This window comes from Diprion similis, chromosome 12, assembly GCF_021155765.1.
Source record: "Diprion similis isolate iyDipSimi1 chromosome 12, iyDipSimi1.1, whole genome shotgun sequence".
In the NCBI taxonomy this organism is placed as follows: Eukaryota; Metazoa; Arthropoda; class Insecta; order Hymenoptera; family Diprionidae; genus Diprion; species Diprion similis.
Genome location: NC_060116.1, coordinates 16,138,954 through 16,151,824, shown reverse-complemented (window position 1 = coordinate 16,151,824; position 12,871 = coordinate 16,138,954). Strand labels below are relative to the sequence as shown.

Here is a 12,871-nt window from a genome sequence, read left to right as displayed (position 1 = left end):
AATCACCCTCAGTTTGTCAACTCAAATTAGGTAAAAAATGGTTGTATCACTCTGTTAATAAATTGCAATAATTCAAAATTAACCGTAGTTAATTAAGGTCAGTCGACAGTCTTGCGGACGCTGTATGTAAATAATGAGAAGCTATCGGGATTCGGTGAACTGGAGGTCACAAATCTTTGCATACAATCGGAATATATCTACCATCTAATTCACCAGTATAATATATATAATATATATGTATTATACTTCTCTAATATATATAATATATATATTATACTTCAATCCTGAGAGGGGTCAATTTACGACCCAACAACACGTTAACGAGTGTTCGAGTGATTATGTAGACCGTCATAAATTAACATCAAGCAACTTTTACCACTTGGAAATCATTTGAAATATGCCTTTGTTTTTCTATCCAGCCTGACGTTTGTTTTTAGATTCCATCAAATTTTGTATAGTTCATCAGAGTTCATCCGGCAACATTCGAAGAAATTAAAAATATGTTTTAAAGTTCTAACGCCGTCTGCCTGCTAGCCAGGCTTTCATTGCGGTACGTTGGGTTGCCTGCAATCAGGAATTTTCACACGGCACACATCTTCGGTAAAACATAAGCTGAAATTGTGCTTTTTCTCGTCGTTTTGTGAGTGTTATTCCTGACTCGAACAGAATTGTACTCAACCAGAGGCCTTAAAGCTGGATATTTGAAGCTGTTGGAAAGCAGCGCGTGAGATTTCGCTCAAGAAAAAAGTGATGTCGAAGAAAATTGGTGTCTGAATTACTATTATCCAATCCAATTCTTGTAAATAAAATGATAGAAAGAAAGAAGCGCAAGAACGAATTGCCGAAATGATATCTAAATTCAGTACAACGAGTAGATAAGTAGCGAACTACGAACAGTCAGATAAACGTGACAAAAAAACATTCAACGATTATTCAACGAAGCGAACGGTTATATTCACGATCAATATCTTATCCTAGGTTTGATATTCCGGTTGTTTATTCAGCCTATTGGATTTCATCAAGGACCGAGGATTGGTTAAGGATATGCGCAGTAAACGAAGAGTCAAGTCAGTGCGCAGTCGGGCGGTTAAAAGACGCGTTCGAAATACGCGCGGGAGCGCGGGACTGATTCAAACTGGCTGAAATCAGAGGATGACGTCAGTAACGTGACGGTTAGGCTTGGTGGGAGAAGAGAGACGTATGCGGCTGCCATTCACTGTTCATATTTTATATTTTATCAGGCGAAACACCCTGAAATTCCATCGACAAACAAACAGCGATTAGAAAAAGGTTTGAAAATTTGAAAATCGGTGGATAAGAATTGTGAGAACGTGATATAGTGAAAAGTGGAAGTGCGATAGGCGTCATCGCGTTTCTCGTAAAAGTACACACGACATACATACGTACGTAGGGAAAGCGATCTACAGCGCAGTGTTTCGGACAACATTTCGCCGCCGGTTATTATTTTATCACCGTCTGATCTGCCATGGCTGACATCATGAGAGAATTGGAAGAATTCGTTAGTATTCAGTCCGCCCCTCGACTCGACAAATCACCTGCAGCAGCACCACGAAGCGGAAGAATGACGTCGCTTAAGGTAAGAGCCATGAATCAATTGCAATACCTAGCACCACGCTCGCGATGTACATTCGTGTACCTGCGTAATTCATGATTTTGTTTGTACAATTGGCAACGCTGGTTGCAACACTTGATCGCGGGCAAAGTTCGCGATGACGGCAGCCAACTCGCTCTCTGATTATTTCAAATTGCTGATGGTGGAAGCCAAGCATCGCGTATTATATTATTTATTAACATACTTCCGATCAACCTATGCAGTTCTTATTGAGCATCGTTGAGTGAGATTTTACGCCCGTGCAACAAGTTTACACAATCAAACGACAGCGTTGATAAGTTTTATTCGTACTTCATTCTGTTCTACATTACATCATGCGTTACAAGAAAATTCGCGCCGCTACGTTTAAACCTACTACATTTCTGCCACGCTGGACGATCTTCCCATAGACGTACAAACAGGCGAAGAGATCCCATTGAATATCTCAAATTCTGAAAGATGTCGAAGTACCGTAGATAGTAGAAATAGCGCAATGATCGATCCATATCGACACTTTATCTGTTACACAAGATCGGGCCTGAAGTCGTGTCTCGACTCAATAGCTTCCACACTTAACGCACGGAGGTTTATACAATCGTAGAAAAACATTAGATCGTCGAATTGAACAACGAGAGGTTTATATCAACGGCGATTATTAAATCGTACACAAATTTCGTAAATATTATTATCAGACATCGCGTTCTCACAAAAATTCGTCAAATCCCCGAATCCCGTGACTTAACGTTTTCCTTGATAATGATGTTATAATTACAAAGGTCGTGACAAAGTTGATCGGCCAATGAAACAGCGGTTTCGTCGGTAAGCCGCCGGACAGCCATAGGCAGATATATCTACGTAACGTAAAAATATCGAATCAACGAAAATCGGTAACGACGCGTAATTCCAGATCGGCCGGTTTAATCGATACAAAGAGTGAATTAAACTCCAAGCAAACGACGACTCGATCGGTCGATTTGGCGTCTCGCCGTCCGCCTAGCGGGGCGCGGATGGGGGATCGTGGAGGGGGGAACCCCCGATTGGTACGTCCCTGGCCGCGCAGCACATACAACGTTGCCGTAACTCCGGCTGCTGAGTCACATATCGTCAGCGATCCTGCCGAGTATAGGTGTGCGCCAGTTCGTTTCTCTGCAAAATAAAAGGGAATCAACGTCGGTAACTAGAGGATCGAGGAGGCCTTTTATTTTATTAAAGGGGCGTCTCGACGTGGCGTGGTGTCGATAATTAATTCTCGAGGGTGACAGCGGGCCAGTGACAAATACCGGGACGAGATGGTTTAGTGGAACGTTCAACTGTGCGGTCGACGCAAGCCTCAACTTTGCAATCTTTGAAACGCGGTTCGTCGTGCGACCGGCTTCGCTGTTAGCTGCCAGGCAGACGAACGACCCAACGAACTGTCAGTGATCGGTGAAATTTTTTTTACTCACCTTGCCAATAAGTGAACGTCGATAATTTTGGTGCGAGTTTTAAGGATTTCGCGGGAATACACGCGTCGACGTTCCTTTGTTTATGTCCTCTTAAATCGTGGCGAGGCTGTCAGTTTAAAGAGCTGTCATCAACGGTGTGTTGTGTGACTACCTTCACTTTCGTCTGCTTTGTGTTTTATTTTCATTTGTTTTTTTCTTTTCTTTTCTTTTCTTTTCTTTTCTTTGTTTTTCATTCTCTTTTCGATTGATTCGAAACTCCGCTGACGTCGAATGCGCGGACTCTAATTCTTACTTTGACGTACAACACCGTGTGTGTTTTGAGGTTATTTTTGGGCACAGATACCGAGTAACTGACCTATGACTAGCTGCTCGGAGCTGCTTCTCTCCGGCTTTATTTCCGATCTGACAGTCGAACCAGGAGGTCGTGCCTCCCGATATAAACCGTCGATTATTATTTTTCATTGTGAGTGATATAATATATGAATTATTATTTTTAATACCGTGAGTGGTGACGATGTGCTGCCTTATTCCGCTCTTTGTACTTAACATCGGAACGCAGCCTCTGCGTCTGCTCTGAGCGAGGACTGGAAATCCTCTTTTCAATCTCCTCGTCGAACTTGGCTTTAATATCGCTAAACCAAAAGACTCCCTACGAGATATCATAGACTGGAACAGAAATGCTGTGCTTGAAAAAACTTTACCGAGAGGAGCTGCTGCAGCTCGCTCTACTCCTCTCGCTCCTCCGCGTCGATCCCGACTCGTACCTTGGCTTGGATATTCGGACGATCGGCGTCGGCTCTCTGGACCTTCACAACGGCTCGGGATGGCACACCGACGCCCAGACGATCGTCCATCGCCCCATGTTCGTACACCCGAAGAACCTGGACTCGGTGCTGCTCAATTACGAGAGAGACCTATTCGAAGACTTGAATTCCCTCGGTCGTTACAACAGGATAAACTCCCAGCAGAACGACATTCACGCTTATTTACTTAACATCGAAGAACCTGGGAGAGACGTCGTTATCGCCGGACCCAGCGTCCTTTCTACCTCAAATGATCCTGCCAGGATTATCAACGACCCTGAACCTCCCAGCGTCGACAATAATCCCGCCAGTCCTGTCGGTGCTGCTGAACTTACCCAGGAGGTGAGCGACAGCATTTTTTTTGTCAACAATATTTCTTCTTACCGCAGGTTTTCAGCCGACGTTTACTTTGACTCGACGTTTGTACCGAGAACAATCGTGATTAGGTTCGTTTAGGTCCGTTTCTTTCTCAAGAATAGTCATTGCGGCTGACAAAGGCTTTGTTTAAAGTTAGCCGCGTATTCCGGTTCAATATTCTGTTGAAGTTTTGTGGAGAAACTTGTTTGTTTCTATTTCTTATAGATAGAAAACAAAGAAGATGGAAGGTTTGAGTGAAGTTAAAGATGAAATGTTTATTTCGTGTGATTATTGTCTTGAGTTGCTTATTTTTTGGTCGTGCCTTGTGTTTGTATTAATCAACAAACCTTCAACGTATTTTTATCAGCTTATCAACCTTTCTTTCTTGCAGTCGTTGTATAAAACTTTGGTTTCCTTCCGTCGTTGTTGGCTATTTCAAGCCGCTAACTAATTACTAAATCCAACAAAACCTGAGACAGAAAACTTTACAAACCTTCTTTTATAACACTGAATTCATCAGCATTTTCCTTGGAAATTATAAATATTCTTAGCGTAACCCTTGTTCTTATAAGACTTTAGGAAAAATCTTGAAGACTTTTAGTTTTCAAATATGTATAATATAATTAATCACAGCGTAAGACATTGAAGAGAGAAAAGGTTTGGAATTTTTCCTCTCAACTCTTGTTTTTCGAGTCTAGTAATTAGTATGCCTACATACCCACCTGCACCGATATCACACGATTCTCTCTCTCTCGCTCTTTTGCAAGCGAGATAATAGCCTGAAACGACGAGCCTGCAATGTCTGGATTTCGTGCACAAGTTATTTAAATGTCACTTTGAGGTGAAAAGTCATTGACTGGTTGATTCAATCCTTATAGATTTAAATTACACCCACTGCTTAGCAGATTGTAAACAAAGAATCGCTGATGAATATCTTTTACGGTCCGACTGCGCTCTCTCCATATAAGCAACCTACCTACACTTTATTGAACTGCAATCTATATGCTTTAAATATTATTGTTTAAATCGCGAATAATCTATCCATCATCGATCCAGTTATCTTGTGTTATAGATAACGTATCGAACATAATATTCGGTTTAAAAAACACTTCGTCACCAAATTCATCATCACACACTCATTCACTTATCCTTAACGTTTTTCAATTAAAAATTAAATCAACCAAAGAATAAATTTTTGAGTCTTCACTTATTTTTTAAAGTTTAAAACCACAAAATAAAAGGAAAAACAAATTATTCTTATCCGATTAGATTCATTGTTAAAACTCGTGCGTAAAAAAATAAATCAATTATTTATCTGGAAAATCTTTGAAAAAATCGGAAGGAGTTTGAAGAAAAAAGAGCGAGAAAGAAACCTGCAGTACAATTTCCTTTTCAATGTAATTCGTGACGACGAGCTGTATGAGAGAAAGGAGAAGAAAGAGAACGAAAAGGTCACACTTGCTCCGACCCTTCGGGTTGAACAACCGTACAACAGGTTACAACAGCGTTCGTCGGCCTTTCACCCTGTCTGGGGCTTTTCCAGGGGCGCCGACGCCCAGAGGGTGGCGAACCGAAGGCAGCCTTTTTGGGGGTGAAAACCCGCCGTTGGGGTAGTGAAAGAAATTTTCAAAGGCAGAGGGCATTTCAATTCTAAAGTGTTACGGGGGATAAAAATGTGAGAGGGGTACATCATCGAGTTTTTGAGATATAGCCAAAATTTAATTCATAGAATATAAAAATGTATAAAGTCGAAGCATGAAGAAGAAAAAGAATGAAGGTCAGAAAATGTATTAGCGAAGTATGAAACCGTCAGAATTCGTCTCGATATTACAGAATCGTATATATATACAGGTTTTAGATTTTTCCGTTTTACGTTTTGACTTTTTTGTATATCGAATTTCTATATTTTCATTTTTCACACTTTCATAATTATACGAAAATTCGATATTCTGGTGCTTTTATCAATCGGCTATTCTAGTAGTAAAAATGAGGACGACGTCAACGTTTACATGTTTGTTTATTCGAAAATTCAGTTTTTTTGCAGATTCAATGTACAGAACGAATCTGTTTCCTTCCAATTCTCTCTTTTTCTTTCTCCATTAAAAATCTCAACTTTCGTTGGTAGAAAATCGTTGCGTATATTACATATATTATGAAATCATTGTTCAAATGCGTTTCACATGCGATTCAATGATTACAGTGATGCTGTACACGCCGTGTAATCGTGAGTCATGTTAAAACATGACGAAACAATGTTCGTTCCTTGCAGCCGAACGAATTGCACACACGTCTTGGGAATAAAAATTTCACATACAGTAATAAAAGAAATTTCTTTTCCGCCCCGCGTTGCTTCTATTCGCGCAAGTGACGACTTACAGCTAATGCCATGTGTGTGTGTGTGTTTATGCATGTAAACGAGTTCAAATATTTAATCTTTTCTTTTGCAACAGACTTTGTAAAATCGACCTGCACGTATAACCGAATGAGAAGAGAAGAAAAGAAAAGATAAAAAAAATTATAAAAATAAAAAAAAAACGTGTTTTTTCCGCGCCGTCGGTACAGAGAGAATTCTGTAAACAGTGTAAGCACACTTTGAGTTCAAGTGTGGTGGACGATCTGCGTCTGCATCTACGTCAGAGTCTCTGACTAGCGAAAATCTATGCTCGATGAATTTTTCTACCTGTATCCTGCTGTTTTTTTGATAGCTCATCACCTTGTCACTATAGACAGCAATGTCAAGTAATTTTTTTCTATCACGCATAGAGTATTCTATTAGCAATTGTAAAAGTAACAAACAAATTTTTTAGCTCAGGTAAGAAGGGGAGAAATATGTAACATGCAGTAGATGTAATAACAATATCCGAATTTATTCGAGCTCTGTAAGAATATATGTGAAAATTTTTTAGTTTTCTTGTTGTTTTGTTTTGTTTTCTAAGTTACTCTCTTTGTTTGCCGCGCCAAGTTTTTCAACTAAATCTGTCTAGCCAGTCTCTCGACATCTTCTTCGTATCACGCGTTAATAACGTTACTGTAAGCGATTTGGGTTTCGGAAAAATCGTCACCTCGTACCTTTGGGAATTTCTGGAATTTGGCAAACGAAATATACTTGTATTTTGCAAAGCAAACTTCTCGAAAGTCGGTTTAAAATTATATGCAATATTGATTTTCCCACAGTTTTGTAACCCGTTGTATCGTTACGTTAACGTTACTAACTTCATCCTCGCTGGATCTTCTTCTTCTCTTCTCTTCTTCACTATGTTCCTTTAACTCTCTTATCTCGCACTGCTGTTAGTAAGAAAAATTGTTCTCGAAAGTTCGCGGCCGATGACAGCGTCTACCGTTCTCGCAAAATAATCTCTCCACCTCCTCCTCCTCCTCCTCCTCCTCCTCCTCCTCTTCGTCGTCGGTTCTGCGGCGGTATCGTGCAGGCAGAATTTATTTTTACAACCGCTGGTAACCTCACGGTACGAAGAGAGAAAGGGAGGGAGTGAGAGGATGAGGACGACGATGAGGAGGTGGAGGAGGAAGAGGAGGAGGAGGAGGAGGTAGACTATAGACGTAGGCAATCGCTAAACGAGAGTGCGTTCGTTACCTTCGCTCTTGTCCCCTGACGCGACCTTGCGAAAATATAACAAAGTCCGATTCGCGACGTATCTTTAATTCCCTGCTGCTGCTGCTGCTGCACTGCCACACATGTGTGAATGCAGACAGACACATTCTATCCCTGCATTGCGTTTCTCCTCCTGCCTTCTCCTTGCCGGTGCCAATAATAATCGCTCTTTTCTTCTTCTTCTTCTTCTTCTTTTCTACTGGGCACAGTTTCTTCTGACTTTTGGCAGGAACTAGAATAGTCGAGTATTGCAAATTTTGTTGCAATACAATAAATTTTATACGATTAGGCAGGTCAATTTGTCAAAAGTAACTGTTTAATATGAAAACTATATATTTTCGGCAGGTTTTAATTGCAAGATTTATACACCTACTTGTTTCTTTACTTTGCTGCTATATTTTGTCGGTCTAATTCAGGCATCTAACAATATATCACTCAATTTTTGCAGGAACATACGTCGAGTTATAGCAACAGACGTAAAGCAAAAATGTAAAATTAATAGTAACGCATCATGTGACTGTAATATTTTTCTTACTACGACTAAAAAATTCAGTTTCATTTCGTACCCAGAATCATCGTATTCTTTCGGCCATGATATAAAATTTCAATTGCCACGAATGTACGGTCAATAAATGTGCAGAATAACAACACAACTGACAATTTTTAATTAGTCTCTCAATTTTGATAAGTTATTCAAGAAATTCGACGAAATTCTATTGTTTTACTTCTCTTCGTCGATGACACAATTTTACCCGTTCATCCGACGTTTTCATCGTCTTTACCGATCGCAAACTCCAATTTGAAAACAAAACAAATGATTACAACACAAGGCGGAATTTATTTCTAGACACTAATCTGACGCGTAATACAAAATGAATCGTACATAAAAACTTGTTCGATTGCAACACACGGAGTGAATATCAATAATATCATCATAGCACTTACGATTAGTAATATGTTTACTTCCACGTGTTATAATAACGTCGCTTAGCCAGTTAAAAGTACCGTCGGACAGGCAGGCAGGCAGGTGTTGATTTTCCGACTTATTTTAACGAAATTGGCAAGCATCCCCTGCGGTAGGTACACCAAACTTTCGCTTTACAAAGCTGCTTACTGTCAGCGTTTTAAAAAGTACGCCTGCATTACACCGCAGCTGGCTGCACTCATGCACTCGATACAAACACAGAGCAATCAGTTATACTCGGCGTGCATTCTTATGTGTCGTCTGCAAGAACACGTGTTTGTTTCTTCAACTGACATTGTAAACTACTACGTGTCATTGTCCTCGTATAGAATGGCAGATATGCATACCTATATACATATATGTATATAAAAAATTCAAAAGCAATTCGCGATGGAAATCTTTACACTGCGAATAATTGTCTCATGTGCCAAATAATCACATGCATACGTATGTACATAACGTATCGTTATACTTGAATCGATGTGTATCCAGACGTGACGATGAAGCAACGAGAACTTACTGAAAATCAAGCTGTTCTTCTTTTCCATTTTCTTTGAAAAATGACTTTGGAAAAAAATTGTAAAGAAATTGATAAAAAGTGACGATTATTTTTGGATCACGTGACGTGTATCGTAATATATATATACTACATGTGGAAGGTACTTTACCAACGCAAATGATGTGCATTTCACGCTTAGGTAGTTATAACCGTATAAGTCACACACGGGTATTTATGTAAGTTTGTACTCGTGACTTTTACGGCTCGTTTCTATGTCACTTTGTGTGTATGTGTGCGTGTGAGTGTTTGTGTGTGAACAGAAACGAGAAGAATTGAAGCCGCGAAAACGAGCCATACTCGTCCGTGTCTCGATCTAGGCTAACCAATTGCATTTGATCTCCTCGATCCCTTTGCCAAATATAGACAACAAGTGTCTGTTTCTCAAGTGATCGACTTTCGACCAAGTGTGAAAATACGACGGGTTTTACGCTTTTGGAATTATTGCAGGAATTAGTGCAGCTTGCAGAGTTGTTGAATATATTCATTTGGCAGGATAACTAATTCCTTGGTGTGTTTTTATTTATTTCACTCATACCAACTGCCGCCTGTGACAGATTCGTTTCTTTTTTTTCCTCTCCGTCTTCTTTCGTTTGTAGATTTTTTTCAATCCGTTTCTCAAAACTATGTATGCTTAGGAAATTCGTTACTGCGCAATCTTAAGAAATTGTCTGAAATTCAGTTAATAAATTATAACAAAGAAGAAAAGATTTTTATATTTTGAAAAGTCAACTCGTTGAAAGTTCTTTTAAAATTTTTATTTTTCGTTACGTTAACGTTACTAACTTCAGTCTTGTACGTTTTCAAAATCACATCCGTATTGAAATTCCTTGACTATTTGTACACGATCACTTATCAGTGACAATCAACAGTCGCAGGCGACTCGGGTCTTCGCGTTTGTCGAAAACAACTTTCTTTTTCTCCTTTTTCCCTCGTCGTCGTTCTTATAAATCTCTTTATTTTAGTAGAAAAAAAAAGAAGAATAAGAAAAATACGTACATACACTCAGTACGACGTGATGGTCACTGACTTTTGATGAAGTGACTCGGTACACCGCACTCAGTGCATCCGTCGTTGCAACGACTGCAACACTCACGGACCAAAAAATCGTTGCCTACTACAGTACGTAATGAAAAAAAAAATATGAAAAAGATATTTTCATTGATTCAGGGTTTCGTATTTAAATATTTCAAACTTGTTTGACAAACGAACGACTCTGACGTCAACATTTGTCGCTGATTTTCTCTTTTTCTTGTTATATTCGCGCAATTATCAACGTCAACCATTTCGAACAAATTTTTTTTTAAAACTCCAGTGCAGTATAATCACCCTCCTCCTCCTCCCCCTCGCCTACGTATCTTATCTGGATCAGTAGGACGGCTATAGGCATCGAGGTGTCGCGCTGCAAACGTCCTTCGCGAGCAAACTGCACCACACGTGTACTGCATTCGGACGATGATTCAGAAATTCAGAACTATATGTATACACAAGTGGTATATGTATATGCTGTATCTTGCACTCTCCGTTCCGCAGCATCGTATCGTGCCGTTATACGATTTCCGGTAAAAATGTAAAAATTCCCAACCACGAGAGAGAAAAACCGGTTCTTTGTTTCTCTTTCGCTCTCTATCCATCCATCTCTCTCTCTCTCTCTCTCTCTCTGTCTCTGAGGAAATAATTATTTATTCTTAGAAAAGAGTAAAAGAAAAGCAGTTTTGAAATTTCTTTGAGACGGTGAGCAAATAGATTCCTGAATTTTCAATCGATCAGCTTGCTAAGCCGGAAGCTAAAATGATCATGTGTACAATCCTCGTGGAAACAATTTGTATTGTTTTATTATTATTTTCACTTAAAAAAAAAAACTGAGCTAAGCTCAACAGCTTGAAACAAAAAATACTTTACTGTCTTTGTTTGAATGGAATATAACCAATTTCGATAAATCACAACACTCTCGATTTCTTTCATGTAATATGGATTATTTACCAAATTTATTGAACGATCGATCTGAATACAATTTTATACATAAATAACGCTCATTTCAAGATTTATTCATGATTGGTAATACCCACCACCCCCATCATGTCGGACGACTCATGCAAAATTTATTCTCACACGCTACAAGCTATTATTCATTGAAATTAATTGAACAAACTACGCGAATCAGTCAACAACGAAATTAAGGTACTCGATAACGTAAACCGTCGACTATTCCGTTCGAAATTCACGGTCCTTAGTTTCTTTCTGATAAAAAAAAAAAAAACTTGTCAGAATTTGACTAACTTGCGTCTATTTCTTTTATTTTTCTTTGTATTTTCATTTTTAGATATTATCTCGCCTGGACTGCAGATGCGACACGTAATTAGACATACATATGATCGCGTTTCATCTGTCAGAGAATGCAAATTAATTCCGACGATGCCGTATGCCTGCGTTGCGTCGCAGCCTCCGATGCACACTGACCTCGATAACCAAAATAATCGGACAAAGTGGAGCGTTGCATGCAATGGATAAAATGGGTGAAATAAAATGTGAACAACGTGTATAAGAGAGGGAAAAAACGTGGTCGTAAGTCGCCGCCGCCGCCGCCGCCGCAGACTTTGCGCGAGAAACAGATGCTTGGCCTCGATTTTCAAAATTAACGTCGCTGCAACCCCGCATGCATGGAAATAAATATTTCGATTTCGGGGAGGCTTAATTTTAGCCAAATACTTCATGGATAACTAAGGCGAATCCAAGGCTTCTCTTCCTCTCTGATTTATCGCTCCGCATACGAGTTATTCCAGTTTATAATCAGGGCCAGTCATGGTCTCCACCTCAACCTTGTTTAATCGATTACATTTTCTGATTTTATTCGTTGACTATTGCAATTTTTAATACACAAATATTTTTTTTTTTTTTTTTTTTTTTTTTCTCATACTAAAAGTAAATCGAAAAGTATGTATAGTTACTCAAATACGCAAAGCAGCGTTTTATTCTTATTGACAATTAAAAATCCAGAGAACACTGATTAAGGTTCCGGTCAGGGCTGATGCGAGGCTGCTACACAGCGTCCATTCCACACCAAAGACGACAAAGACACGCGGTGTCTGACGCTTCTCACCTTAAAAGGCCCGCGAATTTCGAAGGACTGCATCACAGGCGTCTCTCTTTTGCTTGAGATCACTAGAGAAGAGTTTCTCTTTTCTCTCTTTCTCTCTCTCTCTCTCTCTTTTCTCTCTCTCTCTCTCTCTCTCTCTCTTTAAACAGAATTTTATCTCACCGACAAGCTGAACGAGACGATTTGTGACGTAATCGTTATCGTTTTTTCGAAGGATATATATACGTAAAGACTTGTATGAGGTTAAATTGTCGGAGAAATCTCGAATCTGCTATAAATTTACTGAAATCATTTCGTCACTGCTGCAGCTATTTCTAATTGTTACTATTATTGTATGGTATATATGTATAATGTATACTCGATTCTTGCAAATTGCATCGACCAAGGTGATTTTGACAGGAACAAAAATTGACAAGCGATTACGTAT

At 39.4% G+C, this 12,871-nt stretch overlaps 1 protein-coding gene across 5 annotated transcripts in view; it reads left to right on the top strand.

Annotated features, from left to right (window-relative positions):
- The first annotated feature begins 1,312 nt into the window (after nt 1-1,312).
- Nucleotides 1,313-12,871, top strand: part of LOC124413418 (segmentation protein cap'n'collar) — a 122,856-nt gene continuing 111,297 nt past the window's right edge. For 4 of the 5 annotated variants that reach the window (XM_046893975.1, XM_046893974.1, XM_046893973.1 and 1 more), the window contains exon 1: nt 3,302-4,202. In XM_046893975.1, coding sequence (XP_046749931.1) covers nt 3,735-4,202 — 468 coding nt within the window. In that variant the 5' untranslated portion in view covers nt 3,302-3,734. Of the gene's footprint in view, nt 1,598-3,301; nt 4,203-12,871 lie in introns of those variants that run through there. The other variant, XM_046893977.1, reaches the window with a different exon arrangement.